The 21,231-nt window shown below is 43.3% G+C and overlaps 1 protein-coding gene and 1 long non-coding RNA gene across 4 annotated transcripts in view; one reads left to right on the forward strand and one right to left on the reverse strand.

Moving 5' to 3' along the window:
* Window positions 1–90: 90 nt before the first annotated feature.
* Window positions 91–9,975, reverse strand: LOC122540825 (uncharacterized). The gene is made up of 3 exons (XR_006309428.2): window positions 9,821–9,975; window positions 1,525–1,590; window positions 91–775 (listed from the first exon to the last, which is right to left on the reverse strand). It is a non-coding gene; the product is annotated as an uncharacterized LOC122540825 (long non-coding RNA).
* Window positions 9,976–13,770: 3,795 nt separating this feature from the next.
* The window catches only part of myo1ea (myosin IEa), a 158,320-nt gene continuing 150,859 nt past the window's right edge, over window positions 13,771–21,231 (forward strand). Inside the window, exon 1 of one of the 3 annotated variants that reach the window (XM_043677435.2) lies at window positions 13,771–14,080. In XM_043677435.2, coding sequence (XP_043533370.1) covers window positions 14,078–14,080 — 3 coding nt within the window. In that variant the 5' untranslated portion in view covers window positions 13,771–14,077. The remainder of the gene's footprint in view (window positions 14,081–21,231) is intronic. The other 2 variants (XM_043677437.2, XM_043677436.2) reach the window with 2 other exon arrangements.

Consider the following 21,231-nt stretch of genomic DNA (forward strand, 5'->3'; position numbering starts at 1 on the left):
GCCTCCTGGCTTAGAAGTAGGGATCACAACCAGTATGCCTCAAGAGCCTCAGGTGATGTATAGATTACTTAGAGTTAATTGGGTTTCAATTAGTCGTACAAATATGGGGAGAAAGATATCAGTGGGGTTATGGAGTGTGGTTAACTAAAAAAATGCTCTCACATTAAGAGTCTGGACTTAAAAAATCTTTTTATATTAAGTTATCTTTTGAAGTATAACAGCTGATACATAACAGTGATAAAGAACTTATATCAGCAATGCTTCCGTCCCTCAGGTTTCAATGGGAGAACTGGTGAATTGACACTAGTGTCTTTCTTGATATCAGCTCCACAAACATTCAGGAAAAACTCCTGCTAAATCAACTTTGATAGCATTTTCCCGCCGGTTTTCTTCGCTCTCAAACAACCCGATGTTCCAGGGAAGTTCTGGGCAGGGAGGTCCATGGTTAAAATTTTCCCTGAAGTGCAGCAGCATTAAAATTAATTGCTGCAAAGAACTTGCTACCAATTGTTCAGAATGGTGACAACTTGTTCATCAAGTTGCTTTGAGTCACAACATCTTAAAGATGACGTATTGCCTGGCAGTGGAGGAAAAAAAATATAAGCAAATCTTGCACTCTGGATGCCACCACCTTTTTGGATGTCCTGGTTCACGTGCCAAAAGATCTGAATCAGCCCATTCAATGTCTTAAAAACCCATGGATGAAACTCCTGACCTTGAATTGCTGTCATCTTCAAAAGAAGGACCAGATATCCAGCACAGCAGTTGAAAGGACCTAAATAAAATTGGTATGTAAATTACAGGACAAAAATATGCTATATTATACCAATAATTTAGCATATCTCATATCAATTTTGCCTCCTCTTGATTTTGCTGTTTAGAATTCTGTAAATAATTGACAAAAATTACCTCATTTTAATGACATCATAGTAAGTAGAATTATACCTTAAAAGCAAGCAATACTGAGGACTAAATGGACTCTTTGTTCCTTCCATAAAGCTTCATGATATACTGCCCAAAAAAGAAATACCACATGTATGTGTGTAACTACATTTGGGAATTGAGATTAGTGTTTTTCTATGCTATGATAATAGATTGCATATATACTATATCAATGTTATTATATTTATATATATACACAAATTAGAAGAACATTGAAAAGCATGATATATTTTCTTATTTTTAATTTTTCCTCAATTGGTTGCTTATAATAAATAATGTTCTGCTTTATTTTTTAGCTTCTATCCACATTTGACTACATAACCTTTTTAATGACCAAGATTGAAAAGGGTGTTCTTGGTTCCTATTCAAATAACTTCAATAAAAATTGCACTTTAATTTAGCATAAACCTCACTATGAGATCTCATTACCGTAATTATCCAATTCCCACACTTTTCAAACTTACCAGTTTATCAGCATCCTCAAATTAGCAGTTAATTATATTTAAAGTTCCTGCAGTTAAGTAAAGATTACACATTTACCAGGTTCCTTAAGAAATGTTTGTTGACGGTAGGTTCTGTTACCTGTTCAATTACTCAGTAGAATTACGCAAAGAAATGGAAGTTTCGGTAATGTTGAAAACAGGTAACCTGAAACACAAAAGCAGCTCTTATATTGTGTTATATTTTTATATAATGGTTCTGATAAAAGTTCATCTCAACCTGAAATGCTAGGCAGGATATTTTACCCTTGCTATTGGCAAGCTTGGACAGAGGAAGGGCAGATTATTAGCTGGAGTGGTATTGTGCCCTGAATTCTACCGTCTTGTTGCCTCCACCACAATTAAGTTCTGGGCAGAGAGGTCCATGGTTAAACTTCCTGACCACCCTCATGAATTTAGGCCCTTAAGTGGCCAATTAATGACAACTTAAGTGTCTCATCCCGTTGCTACTCAAATTAACCGAGCTGTAAGCAATACTGTCACCATGTAGCAGACACAATTGGTCAAAATGCTGTGGCTTCAGCTCATCTCAGTTTTTGGTAGCAGCTTGATCAAAGACATTAGTACCTCCTCGAGGAATTGAACATGAGAAAGCAAGACAGTCCACTCCTGCCCTTGCTTCCAATCTCATTGCTTTCTTCTCCTTATGAAACCCACCATGTGAATCACCCACTTTCTCACCACTTTACCTACTTATGGCCTGAGACCCTGTCAATTCATGGACTCTAGTGGGTGATGGGAGCTTGTTTTCTTATGGTGGCAACTTCAACCTCCTTAGTATTTATTATCGCTAAGCACAATCAGCTTGGTGGGACTTCCAGATTTGAAGTTTTGATCCCAGCAGTGACCTTGCTACTGCTTAGTTGGCATGTGATTCGGTAGGTCTTCCCAAAGAGGTATCATGAATCTCTCGTCAGCCTTCCGGCTGGTGGGTGAGACACCACAACAAGATTCTTCCTGTAAACTCTGTTCCTCTCCAAAGATGCTGCCTGGCTTGGTGAGCAATCCCAGAATATTTTCTTTGAATTTCAGATTTTTAGTACCTGCAGTATTTTATGTTTACATGTGTCCTATTCCAGCCCCAAATAAAACACATTTTGCTGGTTCAAAGAATTAAAGAAGTCAAAGGGAAGGGCAAGAATGGTAATTTAATATTGGAAGATATATGATCTTCAGGCAGGACAGAGAATGGGTATAAAAGAGACAGGTGGCATTTACGTTATTAATTAAGGACTCAGTTACTGCAGAAAGGAGGGCTGGGAATTTGGAAAGGTGCTCAAATGAGGCTTTGTGGGTAGAGTTTAGGAATAAAAATAGGGTTGTCACACTGCTGGAAGACTATTGTAGACTTTGTAAAAGTCAGCAGGTTAAGCCATAGACAGAGTACTGTGTGCAGTTCTGGAATTCACATTATCAAACAAAGTCACCATAGTCTTACCAGGCCACAGGGTTATTCTCCTGGCCATAGGGTTACCCTACTCTCCCATAGGGTTACACCACGGGGGTTTATTCTTGTTGCAGTTGGAGGGGTGTGGTTCAAGGACAGAGGTGCGGGAAGTGGAGGAGATGCACTGTAGGGCATTGTTGATCACGTGGAGGAAAATTTTGGTCCTTGAAATAGGAGGCCATCTGGGATGTCCTGAGTGGAATTGCTCCTCCTAGGAGCAGATACAGCAGAGACAGCAGAATTGGGAATAAGGGATAGCGTATTTACAGGAGGTAGAGTGAAAGGAGGTGTGAGTTGAAAAATGTGATGCTGGAAAAACACAGCAGGCCAGGCATTCTCTTTGCAGGTCTGGGAGAGTGTTGTCCTGAGCTGGGGGAGGGCTGGCTGCAGGGAGTGTAGGTGGCGGCGCATGGCTTGAAGCGTGGAGCGGAGGATCCGGAGGGAGGTCTGTTGTTGGAGGCTTCGGATTTGTTGCAGGTACAGGTTGTCCTGGTTGGGTTCAAATTGTGTTGGTTTGAATGTAGTCCGGCGTCCATGCGGGGTCAGTCGGTTCCATAGGCAGGTGCTGAGGAAAGAGATGTGGCTGTACGAGCGAGTTTGCCTCAGGACGTGGCTGAAGAACTTCAGGGCAGAGGAGATGACCTGGGGGGTGCAGTGAGAGAGGGACTCACTGAGATCCTTGTAGAGGGAGGAGGAGAGCTTCTTCAAGAAAGGCATCCTTGCAACAGGATTCGCAATAGGTTAAGATCAACTAGGAGAAACTGCAGATGCTGGAGTACCAGAGTTGAAAAATGTGGTGCTGGAAAAACACAGCAGGCCAGGCAAGGAGGTGTGGTCCAGGTAGCTGTGGGAATTGGTGGATTTGAAGTAGATGTCCGTGTTGAGTCGGTCACCAGAGTTGGAGACGGAGAGGTCCAGGAAGGGGAGGGAGGTGTCCGAGATGGTCCAGGTAAACTTGAGGTCAAGGTGGAAGGTGTTCATGAAGTTGATGAACTGTTAACCTCCTTGTGGGAACACAAGGTGATGGTAATACAGTAATCAATGTAGCGGAGGAAAAGGTGGGGGATGATGCCAGTGTAACTGCGGAAGATTGACTGTTTCAAGTATCCAATGAAGAGGCAGACATAGCTGGGGTCCATGCAGGTGCCCATGGCAACCCCTTTTGTGGGAGGATTCGGAGAAGTTGTTGAGGGTAAGGACCAGTTCCGCCAAACGAATGAGTGTGCTGGTGGAGCGATATTGTTTGAAACAGAGGGTTTAGAGGTCTTCATCATGGCAGATGGACATGTACAGGGACTGGATGTTCATGGTGAAAATGAGGCGTTGGGAGCCGGGGAAATGAAAGTCATATAAGAGGTGGAAGGTGTGGGTGCTGTCCCGAACGTATGTGCCGAGTTCCTGGACCAAAGGGGACAGGACAGTGTCAAGATATGAGGAGATAAGTTTGGTGGGGCAGGCAGAGATGATGGGTCAACCAGGACCATCAAATTTGTGAATTTTGGGTAAGAGGTGGAACTGGACGGTGTAGGGTTCCAAGACTATGAGGTTGCAGGCTGTGGATGGGAGATCCCCTGAGGCGATGAGATTGTGAATGGTCTGGAAGATGATTGTTTGGTGATGGGGGGTGAGGTTGTGGTCGAGGAGGCAGTAGGAGGAGGTGTCCATGAGTTGGCGCCTAGCTTCAGCAGTGTAGAGGTCATGCGCCAAACCTCTGTGCCCTCCCCCCTTGTCTGCTGGTTTGATGGTGAGTTGGTGTTGGAGCAGAGGGAGTGGAGCTCTGTGCTTTATGACAGTGAGAGGTTGGATTGGGTGAGAGGGGTGGACAGGTTGAGGCAGTCAATGTCACGGCGGCAGTTGGAGTTAAAGAGGTCAAGGGTGGGTAATAGACCAGCATGAGGTGTCCAGGTGGATGGAGAATGTTGCAGGTGGGAGAAGGAGTCCTCGGAGTGTGGGTGGGGGTCCCGTTGGAGAAAGTAAGCACGGAGGCAGTGGAAGAAAAGTTTGATGTCACAACGTTTCTGAATTTGTTGACCCGGAAGCATAGTGGGATGAAGGTGAGACCATTACTGAGAACTGACTGTTCATCCTCAGTGAGGGGGTGTCCGGGGGGAATGGTATAAACTCAGCAGTGCTTGGGGGGGCTAGGACCTGGTGTAAAGCTGCAGTTGGGGGTGTCTCTCGAGTGGATGTGGTCTAGGTCACCAAAGGAAGCTCCGTAAACTGTGGTGGGTCAGGGGTTGCAGAAGCGATGTGGTCCATCCAAAATGACAAAGACCTCCAAGCTCTCCATTTCTTCCTCTCATGCCAACCCAACTAGTACCCCTCTACCGAGACTCATTCGATTGGTGGAGCTGGTCCTCATCTGGAAATTATCCTTCAAATCTTTCCACCTCCTTCAGACAAAAGAGGTAGTCTTGGGCACATGTATGGGCCCCCAGCTATGCCAGCCTCTTCATCGGATACTTGGAACAGTCCACCTTCTGCAATTACACTGGCACCATCCTCCACCTTTTCCTCTGCTAAATTGATGACTGTATTAGTGCCACCTGGTGCTCCCACAAGGAGGTTGAACAGTTCCTCAACTTTAGGAACACCTTCCACCCTGACCTCAAGTTCACCTGGACAGTCTCGGACACCTCCCTCCCCTTCCTGGACCTCTCTGTGTCCATGTCCAGTGACCGACTCAACATGGACATCTGTTTCAAATCCATTGACTCCCACAACTACCTGGACTACACCTAGTACACAGAACATTACAGCGCAGTACAGGCTCTTCATCCCTCAATGATGCGCCAACCTGTGAAACCAATCTGAAGCCCATCTAACCTACAATATTCTATTATCATCCATATGTTTATCCAATGACCATTTAAATGCCCTTAAAGTTGGCGAATCTACTACTGTTGCAGGCAGGACATTCCACACCCTTACTATAAGTAAAGAACCTACCTCTGACATGTGTCTTTTATCTATCACCCCTTAATTTAAAGCTATGTCCCCTCATGCTAGCCATCACCATCCAGGGAAAAAGGCTCTCACTGTCCACCCTACCTAATCCTCTGATCATCTTGTAGGTTAGATTCCCTACAGTGTGGACACAGGCCATTTGGTCCAACAAGTCCACACCAAGTCTTCCTTCTGAAGAGTAACCCACCACCTTACATTTACCCCTAATGAATGCACCTAACACTATAGGCAATTTAGCATGGCCAATTTACCTGACCTGCACATCTTTGGATTGTGGGAGGAGACCCTAGCACCCAGAGAAAACCCATGCAGACAAGGGGAGAATGTGTAAACTCCACAAAAACAGTCACCTGAGGTGGGAATCAAACCCAGGTCCCTAATACTGTGAGGCAGAAGTGCTAACCACTGAGCCACCATGCCGCCCCAATGTCTCTTGTATGTCTCTATAAAGTCACCTCTCAACCTTCTTCTCTCTGAGCTCACTAAGTTTAGAGGAAGATAGCTGTTTCTTTACTCATTGAAAGCTAGGGCTTGTCTATGAGACTATTTCCAAGGTTGGCCCATTTTTAGGAGTTATTGCAAAGGTGCCCCTCCACCCTCCCTCCTGTAGAAATGCTATCCCTTAGTCCGAATTCCTCCACCTCCGCAGTATCTGCTCCCAGGAGGAGCAGTTCTACTCCAGGGCATCCTAGATGGCCTCCTATTTCAAGGACCACAATTTCCCCTCACACACAATCAACAATACCCTAAAGTGCATCTCCTCCACTTCCCACAATTCTTCCCTTAAACCCCACCTCCTCAACCGCAACAAGAATAAAACCCCCTGGTCCTGACCTTCCACCCCACTAACCTCCAAATGCAGCGCATTATCCTTTGCCATTTCCACCACCTACATTCAGACCCCACCAACAGAGATATAGTTCCCTCACTAACCCTATCTGCGTTCCGCAGAGACCATTCCCTCCAAGGTCCAAGTCCCCCCCACCCCCCCCCCCCACAAAATCCACCCTCCAATCCCGGCACCTTCACTTGCCACTGCAAGAGGTTAAGACCTGCACCCACACCTCCCCCCTCAGCTCCATCCAAGGCCCCAAAGATCCTTCCACATCCAGCAGAGATTTTCCTGCACATCCAAACACCTCATCTACTGTGTCCGTTCCTCTCAATATGGTCTCCTCTACATTGGGGAGACAGGACAACAACCTACGGAACATTTCAGGGAACATCTCTGGGACACAAGCACCAAACAACCCCACCACCCTGTGGCTGACCACTTCAACTCCCCCTCCCACTCCACCAAGGACATGAAAGTCCTGGGTCTCCTCCACCGCCAAATTCAAGCCTGGAGGAAGAACACGTCATCTTCCCACCTTGTGACCCTCCAACCACACAGCATCGATGTTGAATTCACAAGTTTCTTCATCTCCTCTCCCCCCATCTCATCCCAGATCCAACCATCCAATTCGGCACTGACCTCTTGAACTGTCCCACTTGTCCATCTTCCTTCCCACCTATCCACTCCACCCTCCTCTCCGACCTATCACTGTCACCCCCCCCCCCCCCCCCAACCTGGATCGACCTATCACCTTCCCAGCTACCTCACCCCTAACCACACCCCCACCCTTTTATTTATCCCTCAGCTCCCCCCCCCCCGCCCCCAAATTCTTGATGAAGGGCTTATGCCCGAAACGTCGATTCTCCTGCTCCTCGGATGATGCCTGACCTGCTGTGCTTTTCCAGAGCCACACTTTTCAACTCTAATCTCCAGCATCTGCAGTCCTCACTTTATCCACATGGATTGTAAGAACTGGGAAGTTACATTGAAACAGTACAAAACTTTGGTTAGGCCACAGCTGGAATACTGTATGAGGTTGTGGTCACCATACTATAGGAAGGATGTATTTACAATGGAGGGTGCAAAGAAGATTCATGAAAATGTTACTGGGATGGAGCAGTTTATTTATGAAGAAAAGTCAGATGAGCTCTGTTTTTTTTTAACAGAGAAGGTTGAGAGGGTACCTGATTGAGCTGTACAAGATCATGAGAGGCATGACAGAGTGGATAGGAAACATCCCTTCCTCTAAATTGAAGGGGACATAATTTTAAGGTGTGAAGCAAGAGCTTTGAAGGGGATTTGAGGAAAAACGTTTCATCTGGAGGAAGGTGACAATCTGGAATGGAATGCTCAGTAGAACTGTTGAGGTGGGAAATCTCACAACTTTTAAAAAATATTTGGATGAGCACTTGAAAAGTTGTTCTATTCAAGACTATGTGCTGGAAAGTGGGACTAATGTACATTTAGAGTAGTATTATCGGTGCAGACTCAATGGGCTGGAGGGCCTTTTCGGCATTGTATAATTCTATGATTCTGTGAAATGAGAGCTGGCTAGGATATAATTACTTACAATCAATTGGAAAATCTTTAGGTACTATGTAACATCTATAATTGTACAAAGTTGCACTGTTCACATTTAATTTATAATTTTTGAATGTCTGAGAAGAATAATTAAAAGTTTCAGGTTACATACAACGTTAGTAAGGCCCCAGTAAAAGGACTGACAACTCTTTCACTGTCAAACTAGGTTCCTTTTATAGCAATTATATTGTCAAGAATTTGTTTTCATACCATCATTTTCAGAGTGGTGTGAGTGCACAGTGTGGGGTTCTACAGTCTCGTCTCATTAATCTATAAAGAGAAAATTGAGGTTTAATTACCAATGAAATGTTTCAAATTATAAAATAGATAATTTGGAATATAGCCACAAGGTGTAGGTTGAGGCATATAGAATGGGCAAGTATTTATGGGCAAGTTAGACAAAAACAAGTGGGGCGGGGTGAGTGGTGTGGTGGTCTGGAATAGTTTAGATGGCTTGAGTGTGGTGCAGTATATAGCCAACAGTGTGTTTTCAATTCTGCCTTATGTACTTCTTGAGCCCTGCCTCTTAGCCTTGCCCAATAGTGATATCATAACATGAACCATGATTAGCAAACTTTGGACATCATGAAAGGTATGTGAAAAGATACCTTTCCCAAGCAGCCATTGAATGTATTCAGGGCAGAGTTTTTAATAGCATAAGGCTGTTATGGGGGTTGCAGGAAAGAAACTGGGGTTGAGACCACTACCAAATCAGTCATAAATTTAATAAATTGTAGAGCAGGCTTGGAGAGTCAAACACCCTATTTCTGCTTCCAAATCCTATTTTTATGTCAGAACACAAGAGAAAGAAATGTGTTGAAATTAGATGAACTAAGGTCCAATTTAAGGGTGGATTTCTCATGTGAAATGCTATATTTCTGAAAATATTGATATTAAATAAAATTGATGACAATATAGTAACTATGAGAAAAAAAACGACTTGAAGTTGAGACACACAATGTAGTTTTGTCATCCCTTGTCTTAACACAAAAACTGACCTTAGAAGTGTTAAACCAGCTGGGAGGAATTTATTACATGCACAAAAAGGCAGTCCGGAATGCTACACCACAATACAATTTCAAGTTTTCTTCCTGTAGATTTAATCAAATTATGCTGCACCTAGTGCTCGTTGACTTGTCAAGTTTCATCTGCTAGTGATTGATAATCGTTTTGTATTTGGCCTAACTTGCCTTGCTGCTGAAAATTAAGAGGTTCCTCTTACTTAAAGGGGACGATCCTACCTCAATCTTTTGAGGATTTCAATTCCTACCATTTTCCTTCAAACGTCTGTTCAGCACTGAAAACGTGGAAGGTTCAAATGAGACCATTTCTTAACTAAATCAGTGTAGTTTTCTTGAGTAGTCTCACTGACATCTACTTCACGTGCAAGAGGTCTGCAAAACCGGTTTCTGAGTTGCACGATATTAATGTGTCAATTTAAGCAGGATGTATGTCAGTGGGGTCACACTAAGTACATACAGTACTCGTATTTCCATTTGCAGAAATGGGTGATGACTACTTTTAAGATATAGGTCAGACAGTCCTTACCAGTAAACTGGGATAAACATTGACACAAAGGAGCTCCTTCCTGCAGCAGCCGAGGATGCCAGGCGCCTGATATTAGTCTTCATATGTTTAGGCGGCACCTTAATCCGCTCTTAAATTGAGTTTTGTTTTTCTTTCTCTTTCACCGAAGATGCACCGTGCCCGTTGCCGAGATGAGGGGGTGCAGTCTGATCGCTGCTGCAGTGCTTTGTCTCTGCGCGGACGCTGTTGCCACAGCAACCAGGAATTGTCGCGTTTTTAGCCGGCCCTTGGTCTGAGCGGGAAGGTAGCTTCTTGGCATCCAGCACCTTCACAGCCCCCCTCCCACCAGGAAGGAGCTTGCATGACAGGATGATCCTGGGATGGGGAAAACCAGTCCCTAACAAGGGGCTCGCTCATGAGGGAGGAAGCAGTGACCACCAGCAAAAGAATGGAAGTTCGTGAATTCAGAGTATTAGAGAATATTTGAGTCAATGGGGTAGCACGCTCCCTTGAGAGCTCAGCAGGGAATTCGGTAGTTCTGTTTTTTTGTGAATTGCCTGAGGCCCATAGATGAGGATCCCATGAACAGGATTAGGAACCAATGGTAGAACCGACAAATCTCAGGTCGATGATGATGGAAAAGTTGGAACCTCAGTTAGGTAATATCTGCTTATAGGTAGAGGATCCGTTGGGAAGAGGACGTATTTTCTTTAAGCTTTCTTTTCTCCCTCATCTTTTTGTTTTGGATGAGTTAGGAAGCTTCTTGATTATTAAGGGATTCAAGATTATTGGTGGTAGTCAGGAAAGTAGAAGTGAGGCCACAATCAGATTGGCCATCATCTTATCAATAGCAGTGCAGGTTCAAGGAGATGAATGTTCTACTCCTGATTCCAACTAATCTTAGTATATTACTCAACGAAAATGGGAGGCAAATGCAGATAAAAAAGCAGGGTTGTGATGCATGAAGAAATGAACAAAGGACAGCCCAGGCTTTTAGTATGTATCCTTTATTGGTCAGAATATTGAGTATAAGAATTGAGAGGTCATGTTGCAGCTGTGCAGGACGTTGGTTAGGTCACTTTTGGAATATTGTGTGCAGTTCTGGTCTCCTTCCTGTTGGAAGGATGCTGTGAAACTTGAAAAGGTTCAGAAAAGATTTACAAGGATGTTGCCAGGGTTGGAGGATTTGAGCTATAGGGAGAGGCTGAATAGGCTGGAGCTGTTTTCGCTGGAGCATCAGAGGCTGAGGGGTGACCTTACAGAAGTTTATAAAATCATGAAGGGCATGGATAGGGTGAAGAGACAAGGCCTTTTCCCTAGGGTGGGGGAGTCCAGAACTGGAGGGCATAGGTTTAGGGTGAGAGGGGAAAGATATAAAAGGGACCTAAGGGGCAACTTTTTAACACAGAGGGTGGTGCATGTGGAATGAGCTGCCAGAGTAAGTGGTGGAGGCTGGTACAATTACAGCATTTAAAAGGCATCTGGACGGGTATTATGAATAGGAAAGGTTTAGAGGGATATGGGGCAAGTGCTGGCAAATGGGACTAGATTAGGTTAGGATATCTGGTCGGCATGGTTCATCAGATTATTGTAGGTTGATGTTGAAGAGAAAAGAACCATTGTGAATTCTTCAAACCTTGAAGTATTAATACTAATGCAACCTTTCATTGTATTTAATGCCTAAGTGTGAAAGAGGACACAAGAGAGCATCAAATGGGTTTGATTTACAAAGGATTAAATTTTTAAAAGCTGTTTAGACCTGGATACATTCAACCTGAATTGTTGGCTCTGTTTCTCACTCCACAGATGCTACTAGACCAGTTGAGTATTTCCAGCATATTCTGTTTTTATTTCAGATTTCCATCATCTATAGTATTTTGCTTTTGTAAAAATAAAACAGTTCTGAGGATAAAACAGTTGGACAGAATTCAGAACTGAAGGATATATTTGAACCATGCCCTTCTTGATATAGGAGAAACTGGGAAAATGTTACCATACCTCAAGTAATTTTAAAAATCCTATTTGATCAAGAGTTCAGTAAAATGTAAGCACATATTTATAATCCAACCTCTACACTCCCCACCATCAAACTCACAGACACACATAAGGTCATCTGTTGTCAATTGTTATTGTGTAGTAAGTAATAAACTGCTGGGAAAATGAGAAAGCTGGAAAGAGAGAAGGCAGATCACATTCCCAGTGTAAACCCATCTCATAATTTCCATTCCCCACACAACAACTAATTAACCCTGGTGAAGAAATGAGTCAAATTCTCTGTTTTATTACCACAGGGATTGCAAAGCTCAATTTTGTTTGTTTATAATTAAACCTAATGTCTCTTACCATGATTTGTGCATGGGAACCTAATTTAATATTTCCAAGTTCATTGGTGACAGAAAACTGTGGGAATGTGAATCATGAGAAGGATGCAAAGAGGCTTCAAGGACATTTAGATATGTGGAGTAGTTGAGCAAGAATCTGGCAGATCAATTATAAAATTGGAATTGTGAAGTAATCCATTTTGGTTGGGAAAACGGAAATGGGTGTTTTTTTAATTAGATAGTGACAGATTGGAAGTATTGGTTTCCAAATGTATTCTTGTTGATGAATTGCTGAAAGGTAACATGAGGTTCAATAAGCAACTAAGAAGGCAAATGTCCTTACACTTTTACTCCAGAAGGATTTGAAGACACTAGTAAAGATGCCTTGCCGTAACTACTTTGAACTTAGTGTGACTGCACCTGAAGTATTATATAAAATTTTGGTTTCCTTATCCAAGAAAGGATATGTTTGCCACAGAAGGAGTGCAACAAAGGTTCATCAGACTGATTCCCAAGATGGCAAGACTGTCCTATGAGGCAAGATTGAGGAAACCAGGTCTGTTTTCTTTAGAATTTAGAAGAATGAGAGGTGATTTTCTTGAAACAAAGGAAATTCTTATATGTCTCAACAGGACAGATGCAGGAAGGATGTTTCCTTTGGTTGGGGTAAGGGTATGGAACCAAGGGATACAGTCTCAGAATACAGATGAGAACTGTCTTCACTTAAAGCATGGTACACCTTCACCTATACTGCTGTAGATGCTCAGTCACGAGTGTGTTCGAGGGGAGATCAATAAACATTCAGATATTAGACACATTGAGGGATATGGTTTTACCCCACGTAAATGGTGTTGAGGTAAATTATCAGTATAATAAGCTTCAGGATCTGAACGACCTCTTCCTGCTCCTACTTCCTGTATCTGTTCAAATCAGCTCCCAGTACTTTCGTGAGATTAGATGATTTTCTGAAGAGGTGGGCGGAGTTACAACTATTTTGGGGACTTGCGCTGCGATCCCGTCTAATGTTACCTCTTGAAAATGGCAGAGGATCAATCATCCCCATTGCAGATGCTGCCCTGATGTCATTCAGACTTGCCTACGTTTATTTTAAGTTCGAGCAGTTCTTTACATATTGTCCAAAATATACAGTAGCCACGAGGGATGCTGGAGTGGTAGCATCCCTACCTCTGATCCCGGAGGTCTGGGTTCAAAACCCACTAGGTGTGTAATATTGACACTGAATGGGCTGTTTAAAAATATCTACAGCAGATGTGCCAGTGTCGGCGCCCGAGGCGTCCCGTAGAGATAATAATGAAGATACATCAGCTTCACAACAATTAAGCATAACATCCAATTAAAGTGAAATAAACTGACGGTAAAGCGTATAGGTACACTCTACCTTTTGGCAGTTGGCTTACAGACAGCAGAGTTTTTTTTGTGTGTGTGTTTTGAATGGCATCTTGTCAGGGGCAGGGCTGAGGACATTGCTGCCTGTGCCGCCTGAGACTGGCTCCACCTCGCTCCCTCTCCCTCTCCGCATTCCCAATGGTGTGACGAGCTACACTGACAAGCCGATTGGCTGCAGCACTCGGCTACATTTCTCCATTTATGGACTGATTGGCAGAATTACTGCATTCACCGGGACGACCATTGACCAGTTCTCCCTCCCTCTCTGGCTGCACAGCGTTCAGAGACACTCCGGAGCTACAAGGACTGATTCATCCAAAGGAAAACCTGATTATTCCTTTCTCTTTTCTTCCCCCCCCCCCTCTCTTTGAAACATGGATCCAGTCTGTTGATATCTCCCTCCATCGTGGGCTCCTGCATCGACAGTAGATGGAGTTTAACTTTGTCTCAAAGGCTGGGGATCGCCGGTGAAGAGCACATAGTAGGTGGCACCGTCTCGTCTTAGGCAGCAAACTCTTCTCGGAGCCGGTATAAATTCTAAGGAAGCGCAATGGTAAGTCTGAGCATTCTAACAGTTGCCTTTAGAAAAGGGCTTAAGGATATCTTCCCCGCTACCCTCCACCCCCCCGCCCATTGGGACAGTTGTGCAGAACACTTATCCTCGGTTCAGCAGCACCCAGATCAGTTCCAATTCAGTTTAGAACAAAAAGACTGTTTCCAAAACTGACTTTAAAACCTGTAGTAGTCCGGCCTTCTGATTGCGGTGGAAGTGACCGATAGGGAGCGCTCCTTGGACAACCGCAGAATATCCACAGCTTGGGAATGCCGAACTAGTCCAAAGTTCAATAAATAGAACGCATCAGGAATAAACATTCAAACTCCCAAGGTGCGTTATTTCTCTCTGTGCCTCATTTTAAGTGTTTTGAAAACTGGAACAAGGGGGCAGGGAAGTGGCATTCGTAATTTCATCAATCCAAGTGGACAGTAATCTTAATAAAATTTTTAAAGGATCGCACTAATAGAAAATGAAATGGAACTTGTTCCGATGTTGTCTCCAAACTGCAGTGACCACACGTCGCGGAAATGTATTATTCTATGTAATTGAATATTGTTGAAAACGGAGACAGTGACGGCTGCAGATGCTGTAGATCAGCGTCAAAAAGTGTGGTGCTGGAAAAGCAGAGCAAGTCAGGCAGCGTCTGAGGAGCAGGAGAGACGACGTTTCTTCCTGATGAAGGGCTTATGCCCGAAACGTCGATTCTCCTGCTGCTCGGAGGCTGCCTGACCTGCTCTAGTTTTCCAGCAACACACTCTCGGCTCTATTGCTGAAAAATGCAGACTCTACAGGCCGTGTGTTTTACTAATCCAGTATTTGGTTTGGGTTGGTAAACCATTGTTTATAGTTGCTACTTCCATTGTAGCAAAAGTAAACTATCGGTCATGGGGATGAACAGTTCATGCATATTAAAGATTCCTGATTTGTCCTTCTCTACAGACTCTTTTGTAACTGGCAGCAAAGTTTCAATTTGCATTATCTTAATTAGATTTTGGGCAGTTCGACTGTTATTAAAAATACAAAGATGAAACTAATGTTTACGTGACGGTGAGTCATTTCTGAAGGAATAAATGAGTTCTGCTCGAAAGCGTCGAAATATGTATTTCTACATATTATTCAAGGAGCATCGTCAAACTTTATACCGAAGTTGACCAACCCGTCGAATACATATGGTAGATTATCCCTACAATTTTGTCGAATATTATTTATCTTATGCTACTGTGTAAAACTGGTCTAATACTGGTGTGCAGCTATGGAGTTGGGTATGACCACTGATCATTGTTTATGTTCATCACTGATTGTTGTCTTTGCGATTATCACGTATACGAACAGCAATCATCTATTCATCCAGGCTGTTTCTGGCAGTCATCTGTATAGTAATCTTAGAACAGTTCATCAGTTTTTCTTCTCAGTCTCACTTTAGTATAAGAGCTTTGCAATTTTCTAAGCCTGTCATTAGCTTTACCAGTATTATTTATTTCTGTGTTTCCCATTCAGCACCATGCATATTTCCTATCTTCAACAATGCAACACGTTTGAGTGGATAGGTAAGGAATTGCACCTGTGTGGAGGCAATCAAATGGACAGCAATGTGCCCTTCCCCAAGTGTGCCTGTGACCCAAATGACAGTGTTCAGGCAATGCTTGGACCTCTTAGTTGTCTGTAAGGGGAGACAGATAGGTACACAAGAGAGAAAGAAATGCAGACATGTTGATTAGATGAAAGAGGCAGGCAAGAGACTTGTGTGGAGGGACTCTAGCATGGGCCAGTTGGGCAAAATGGCCTGTTTCCAAGCTGTAAATTCAATGCAAGTCTTGTGTTTCAGAATGAGAACAACTCATTGTATTTAAACACCTTTAAATTTTGTCTTCAGGAAAATGTTTTGATTTCATATTTATTGAAATGTTCATAAAGACAAGTGCATACAATTACATTTAATAATGAACTGACAGACTGCCAGAAAAGCATTATCTGTGATTCAAGTCCATGTATCGACTGCTAATAGTGATTGTTTTGGAGTCTAATTTAACAAGACACAGAAAGTGACCCAGTGAGCCAAGTATAAAACAAAACCTTGTGCCTGTTAATTTATTTTGAAATGAAGCTCTGAAACTCTTGTAGAATTAGTTGTGTACAATACATGTGGTGTCATGGTTAGCTAGAAGCCAAATGACTGTGATAATACAGAGCTTTACTGTTGTGTCATACAGTACCACAGAGCAGCTAGACATGAATATACAAATAACATAAGAACTAGAAGCAGGAATAAGCAATTCGGCTCCTTGAGCCTGCTCTGTCATTTATACTACCATGGCTGATCTCATCTCAGCCTCAACTCCACTTTCCTGCTTGTTTCCCAAAACCCTTTAACCCATTACTAATTTAAAAATCTGTTTATTTTCCCCTTAAATTTATTCAGTGTCCCAGTGTCCACTGCACACTTGGGAAATGAATTCTATGGATTCAGGATCATGTGAGAGATGTAATTCCTCCTCATCTCTGTTTTAAGTCTGCCACCCTTCACTTTAAATTGACTTCTCATTTTCGATTTCCCCACAAGATAAAACATCCACTCCTTGTCTACTTGGTCAATTGTCTTTAGCATCTTATATACATCAATTGGATCTTCTCTCATCCTTCTAACCTCTAGTGAATATAAGCCTAAACTGCACATTGTCACCTCATAAAACAAGTCTTTCATCTCCAGAATAAATATAGTGAACCTTCTTTGAACTGCCCCCAATTCAATTACATTCTTCCTGTAATGCATGGTGACCAAAACTATGTGCAGTACTCCAGATATGGACTCATCAATGCCTTGTATAATTGCACCCATAATCTGTACTTTTATATTCCATTCCTTTAGTAATAAATAGTAAAACTCAAATGACCTCCTTATTACCTACTGTACCTGCATATTGGGTCTCTGCAACTCATGCCCAAGGACACCAGGATCCCTCTACAATGAAGTTTCTCTCCATTTAGACAATGAGTTGTCTTTTTTATATTCTTCTGACCAAAATAGGTAATGTCACACAGTATGTCTGGAACCTGTGAATCCCTGACATCAGCTTTTTAACCAGAAAGCACTTTCTTCCAGTAAGGAAAGGGAAGTCATACTGTGGAGGAGTCAGTCAAAAGATTTAAATCCATGCTGATAGCTGCAGCATCTGAGAATTGGAAGAGGTTACCAGCCTAGTCTCATTTCCAGGGAATGGTACAAGATGTAGTGTAACCTATGCAATTAAAAAAATGCAGAAAAATTTGTTTGATGATTTGCTGAACAATACAGATAGGCAAGATTTGGATACCCATATTTGATCTCCATTTTTTCTGGTGTGCAGGAAGCAGTGCTGCAGGGAGATTTTTGTTCCTTGCTGTGGTAAAGTGACATTGCTAGATGTGGATATATGAATGTTGGGTGACATCGCTGGAAATGGATGTATGAACGCTGAGTGATAATGGGGTCTGTGACAAATGACAGATATGTTCCTACAGCTTGCTATTGTTCATTATAAAGACTTGTATTTGAATAATAGTACAGTACTTGGTTGAGATACTGGTGAACCTGGTGGCTGTGGAATTATGCCTAAGCAAAAAAAAAAAGTTGCTTTCTAATAGCAATGGGAAGAAATGTGACCTCAGTTATGATAATGTTTTTAATGTAACATAAAACAAATGTGCACTCTTAGACATCTCATCATTAAATCCCTCATGTTTCCCTCAAAGTCCATAATCTTGTTTTTAAAATTTGAATGATATTGAAATATAATTCTTGATTATTTCTGATCTGTTCAACTTTAAAATCAGTTTAATGTGAGAGTGATACCTACCTGGTATAATTTGTGGCAGTGAAGATTGTTGGAGTCATTATCTGATTTGATTAATCTTGGTCTTTCAGGGATATTACTGTTTATAGTATGCAGTATATTGCGTGCGTAGAGACAGGATCCACGTGTCTTTATTTCTTCACATTTAAAAATCTGCAAACTTCTTTACCTCACAAACCAATATTTGAAACAAGTGAAATAATAAAGAACAGACAACCTCTAACTAGGTGATGTTGATGACATTTTTTAAAAAAATTGTTGTCATAGGGTAGCAACAAACTCTGCTGTAATTGGAAAATAGATTTAAAGTAACCAATTGCAATGTTAAACAGATTTCTGCGAATTAATTTCAAAGTTAGTTTCAACAGTTAATCATCACACTTTGCTGTGCACAAAAATGCTTTTGCTTTCACCTACATAAAGAACTATCTAGGGCTTTGAGAGATCTCAGGACATTTCAGATTATTTCATATGTAGTGAAGTAGTTATAAAGCTTAGTCACCAAGACAGAGAGACATTACAGCAGAATCATTAACAATGATGAGTGTCCTTCACAGTAATTAATTGTATGTGAACCACTTCAGGACAATTCAGTGATTTACAAGGGAATGTAAGTCAGGTTCTCTCACTCTTTTCTGTCTTTTCTGCTTCCTTACAGCAGCTGAAATAAAGGAAAGGTTATACTTGCATTTATTTATCATGTCTCATTTAAAATTTCTCAAAGCACTTTACAGGGTTTTGAAGTTTACTCACTGTTTTGGTTACAAATGAAGCAGCCATTCTTCACTAGCAAGATCCCTGATATGAATGACCTGTTTATATTTTTAATAGTCTTGGATGAAGTAGCAAAATCAGCTAAAACACTGGGCCCAACCCCCGCTTATTCTTCAAGTGTGTTCATGTCAATCTGTATACAGTGGAGGAGCTTAACAGCTCTTCTGAGAAATCACATCTTTGACAATGTAACAAAGACAGAAATTGCTGGAGAAACTCAGCAGTTATTGGCAGCATCTTTAGGAAGAAAACAGAGTTAACATTTCGAATCCAGCGACTTTTCATCAGACAATGTGACACTGCCTCAGTGCTGCACATGAATTATTTATTTATTTATCGCAAAAATATACTTTCTTCATATAAATAAATCTTTATGTACATGTACAGTTAATGAAGCCATTCAGATCTATACCGTCTTTACCTACAGAGAATAAATTAAGTCTTGACATACACCATTCTCTACATTTACAATCAACCTCTTGGCATTTAGCTAAGGCATCAGCACAGCCCAATTACTGAATGGACCACTATTATTCTTTAGCAGCAGGACCTTAAACAGTGGTCTTTCACCACTGCACCTTGGTGGTGGCTGCCCCAAACTTTAGCATGTCCCTCAGCACGTAGTCCTGGACCTTAGAATGTGCCAGTCTGCAACACTCAGTTGGGATAACTCCTTCAACTGGAAGACCAGCAAGTGTCGGGCAGACCAAAGAGTGTCTTTCACCGAGTTGATGGTCCTCCAGGCACAGTTGATGTTTGTCTCGGTGTGCTTCCAAGGGAACAGGCCGTAGAGCACGTAGCCCCAAGTCACAGAGCTGCTTGGGACGAACCTTGAGAAACACCACTGCATTCCTCTCCAGACTTCCTTTGCAGAGGCACATTCCAGAAGGAGGGGTATGACAGTCTTGTCCCCTCCAAAGCCACTTCAAGGGCAACATACAGTGGCACAGAGAGTTCGGGCATGCATAAAGAATCTCCCAGGCAGGTCCCTTCTCACCACCAGCCAAGCCATGTCCTGGTACTTGTTTGGAAGTTCTGGTGATGATGCATTCTGCCAAATGACTTTGGCAGTCTGACCAGGGAACTACTCGACAGGATCTTCCCTCTCCTTTTTCTGAAGGGTCTCAAGGAAACTATGTGCTGACTACTTCCTGATGAACTTGTACTCAAAGCTGGAGAAAGTGAGGACTTCAGATGCTGGGGATCAGAGCTTAAAAGTGCAGCAGGTCAGGCAGCATCAAAGGAGAAGGAGAATCGACGTTTCAGGCATAAGCCCTTCTTCAGGAATGAGGAGGGTGTGCCAAGTAGGCTAAGATAAAAGGTAGGGAGGAGGGACTTGGGGGAGGGGCATTGGCAATACGATAGGTGGAAGGAGGTTAAGTGAGGGTGATAGGCTGGAGAGGGGGTGGGGCGGAGAGGTCAGGAAGAAGATTGCAGGTCAAGAAGGCGGTGCTGAGTCTGAGGGTTGGGACTGAGAAAAGGTGGGGGTAGGAGAAATGAGGAAGCTGGAGAAATCTGCATTCATCCCTTGTGGTTGGAGGGTTCCTAGGCGGAAGATGAGGCGCTCTTCCTCCAGGCGTCGTGTTGCCATGGTCTGGCGATGGAGGAGGCCAAGCATCTGCATGTCCTTGGCGGAGTAGGAGGGGAAAATTAAAGTGTTCAACCATGGGGCGGTTGGGTTGGTTGGTGCAGGTGTCCCAGAGGTGTTCTCTGAAACATTCCGCAAGTAGGCGGCCTGTCTCCCCAATGTATAGGAGGCCACATCGGGTGCAGCGGATGCAGTAAATGATGTGTGTGCAGGTGAATTTCTGATGGATATTGAAGGCTCCCTTGGGGCCTTGGAGGGACGTGAGGGGGGAGGTGTGGGCGCAAGTTTTGCATTTTTTGCGGTTGCAGGGGAAGGTGCCGGGAGTGGAGGTTGGGTTGATGGGGGGTGTGGATCTGACAAGGGAGTCGCGGAGGGAGTGGTCTTTCCGGAACGCTGAGAGGGGTGAGGAGGGAAATATATCCTTGGTGGTGGGGTCCGTTTGGAGGTGGCGGAAATGACGAAGGATGATCCGATGTATCTGGAGGTTGATGGGGTGGTAGGTGAGGACTAGTGGGGTTCTGTCCTGGTGGCGATTGGAGGGGCGGAGTTCAAGGGCGGAGGAGCGGGAAGTGGAGGAGATGTGGTGGAGAGTATCATCAACCACGTCTGAAGGGAAATTGCGGTCTTTGAAGAAGGAGGCCATCTGGGTTATTCGGTATTGGAATTGAACTCCTGGGAGCAGATGCGGCAAAGGCAAAGGAATTGGGAATATGGGATGGCATTTTTACAGGGGGCAGGGTGGGAAGAGGTGTAATCTAGGTAGCTGTGGGAGTCAGTCGGTTTATAGTATACGTCCGTGTTGAGTCGGTCGTCCGAGATAGAGATCGAGAGGTCTAGGAAGGGGAGGGAGGAGTCTGAGACAGTCCAGGTAAATTTGAGGTCGGGGTGGAAGGTGTTAGTAAAGTGGATGAACTGTTCAACCTCCTCGTGGGAGCATGAGGTAGTGCCGATACAGT

Source organism: Chiloscyllium plagiosum, unplaced genomic scaffold (assembly GCF_037043375.1).
Source record: "Chiloscyllium plagiosum isolate Xiang-an unplaced genomic scaffold, Cpla_swu_hap1 HiC_scaffold_39, whole genome shotgun sequence".
In the NCBI taxonomy this organism is placed as follows: Eukaryota; Metazoa; Chordata; class Chondrichthyes; order Orectolobiformes; family Hemiscylliidae; genus Chiloscyllium; species Chiloscyllium plagiosum.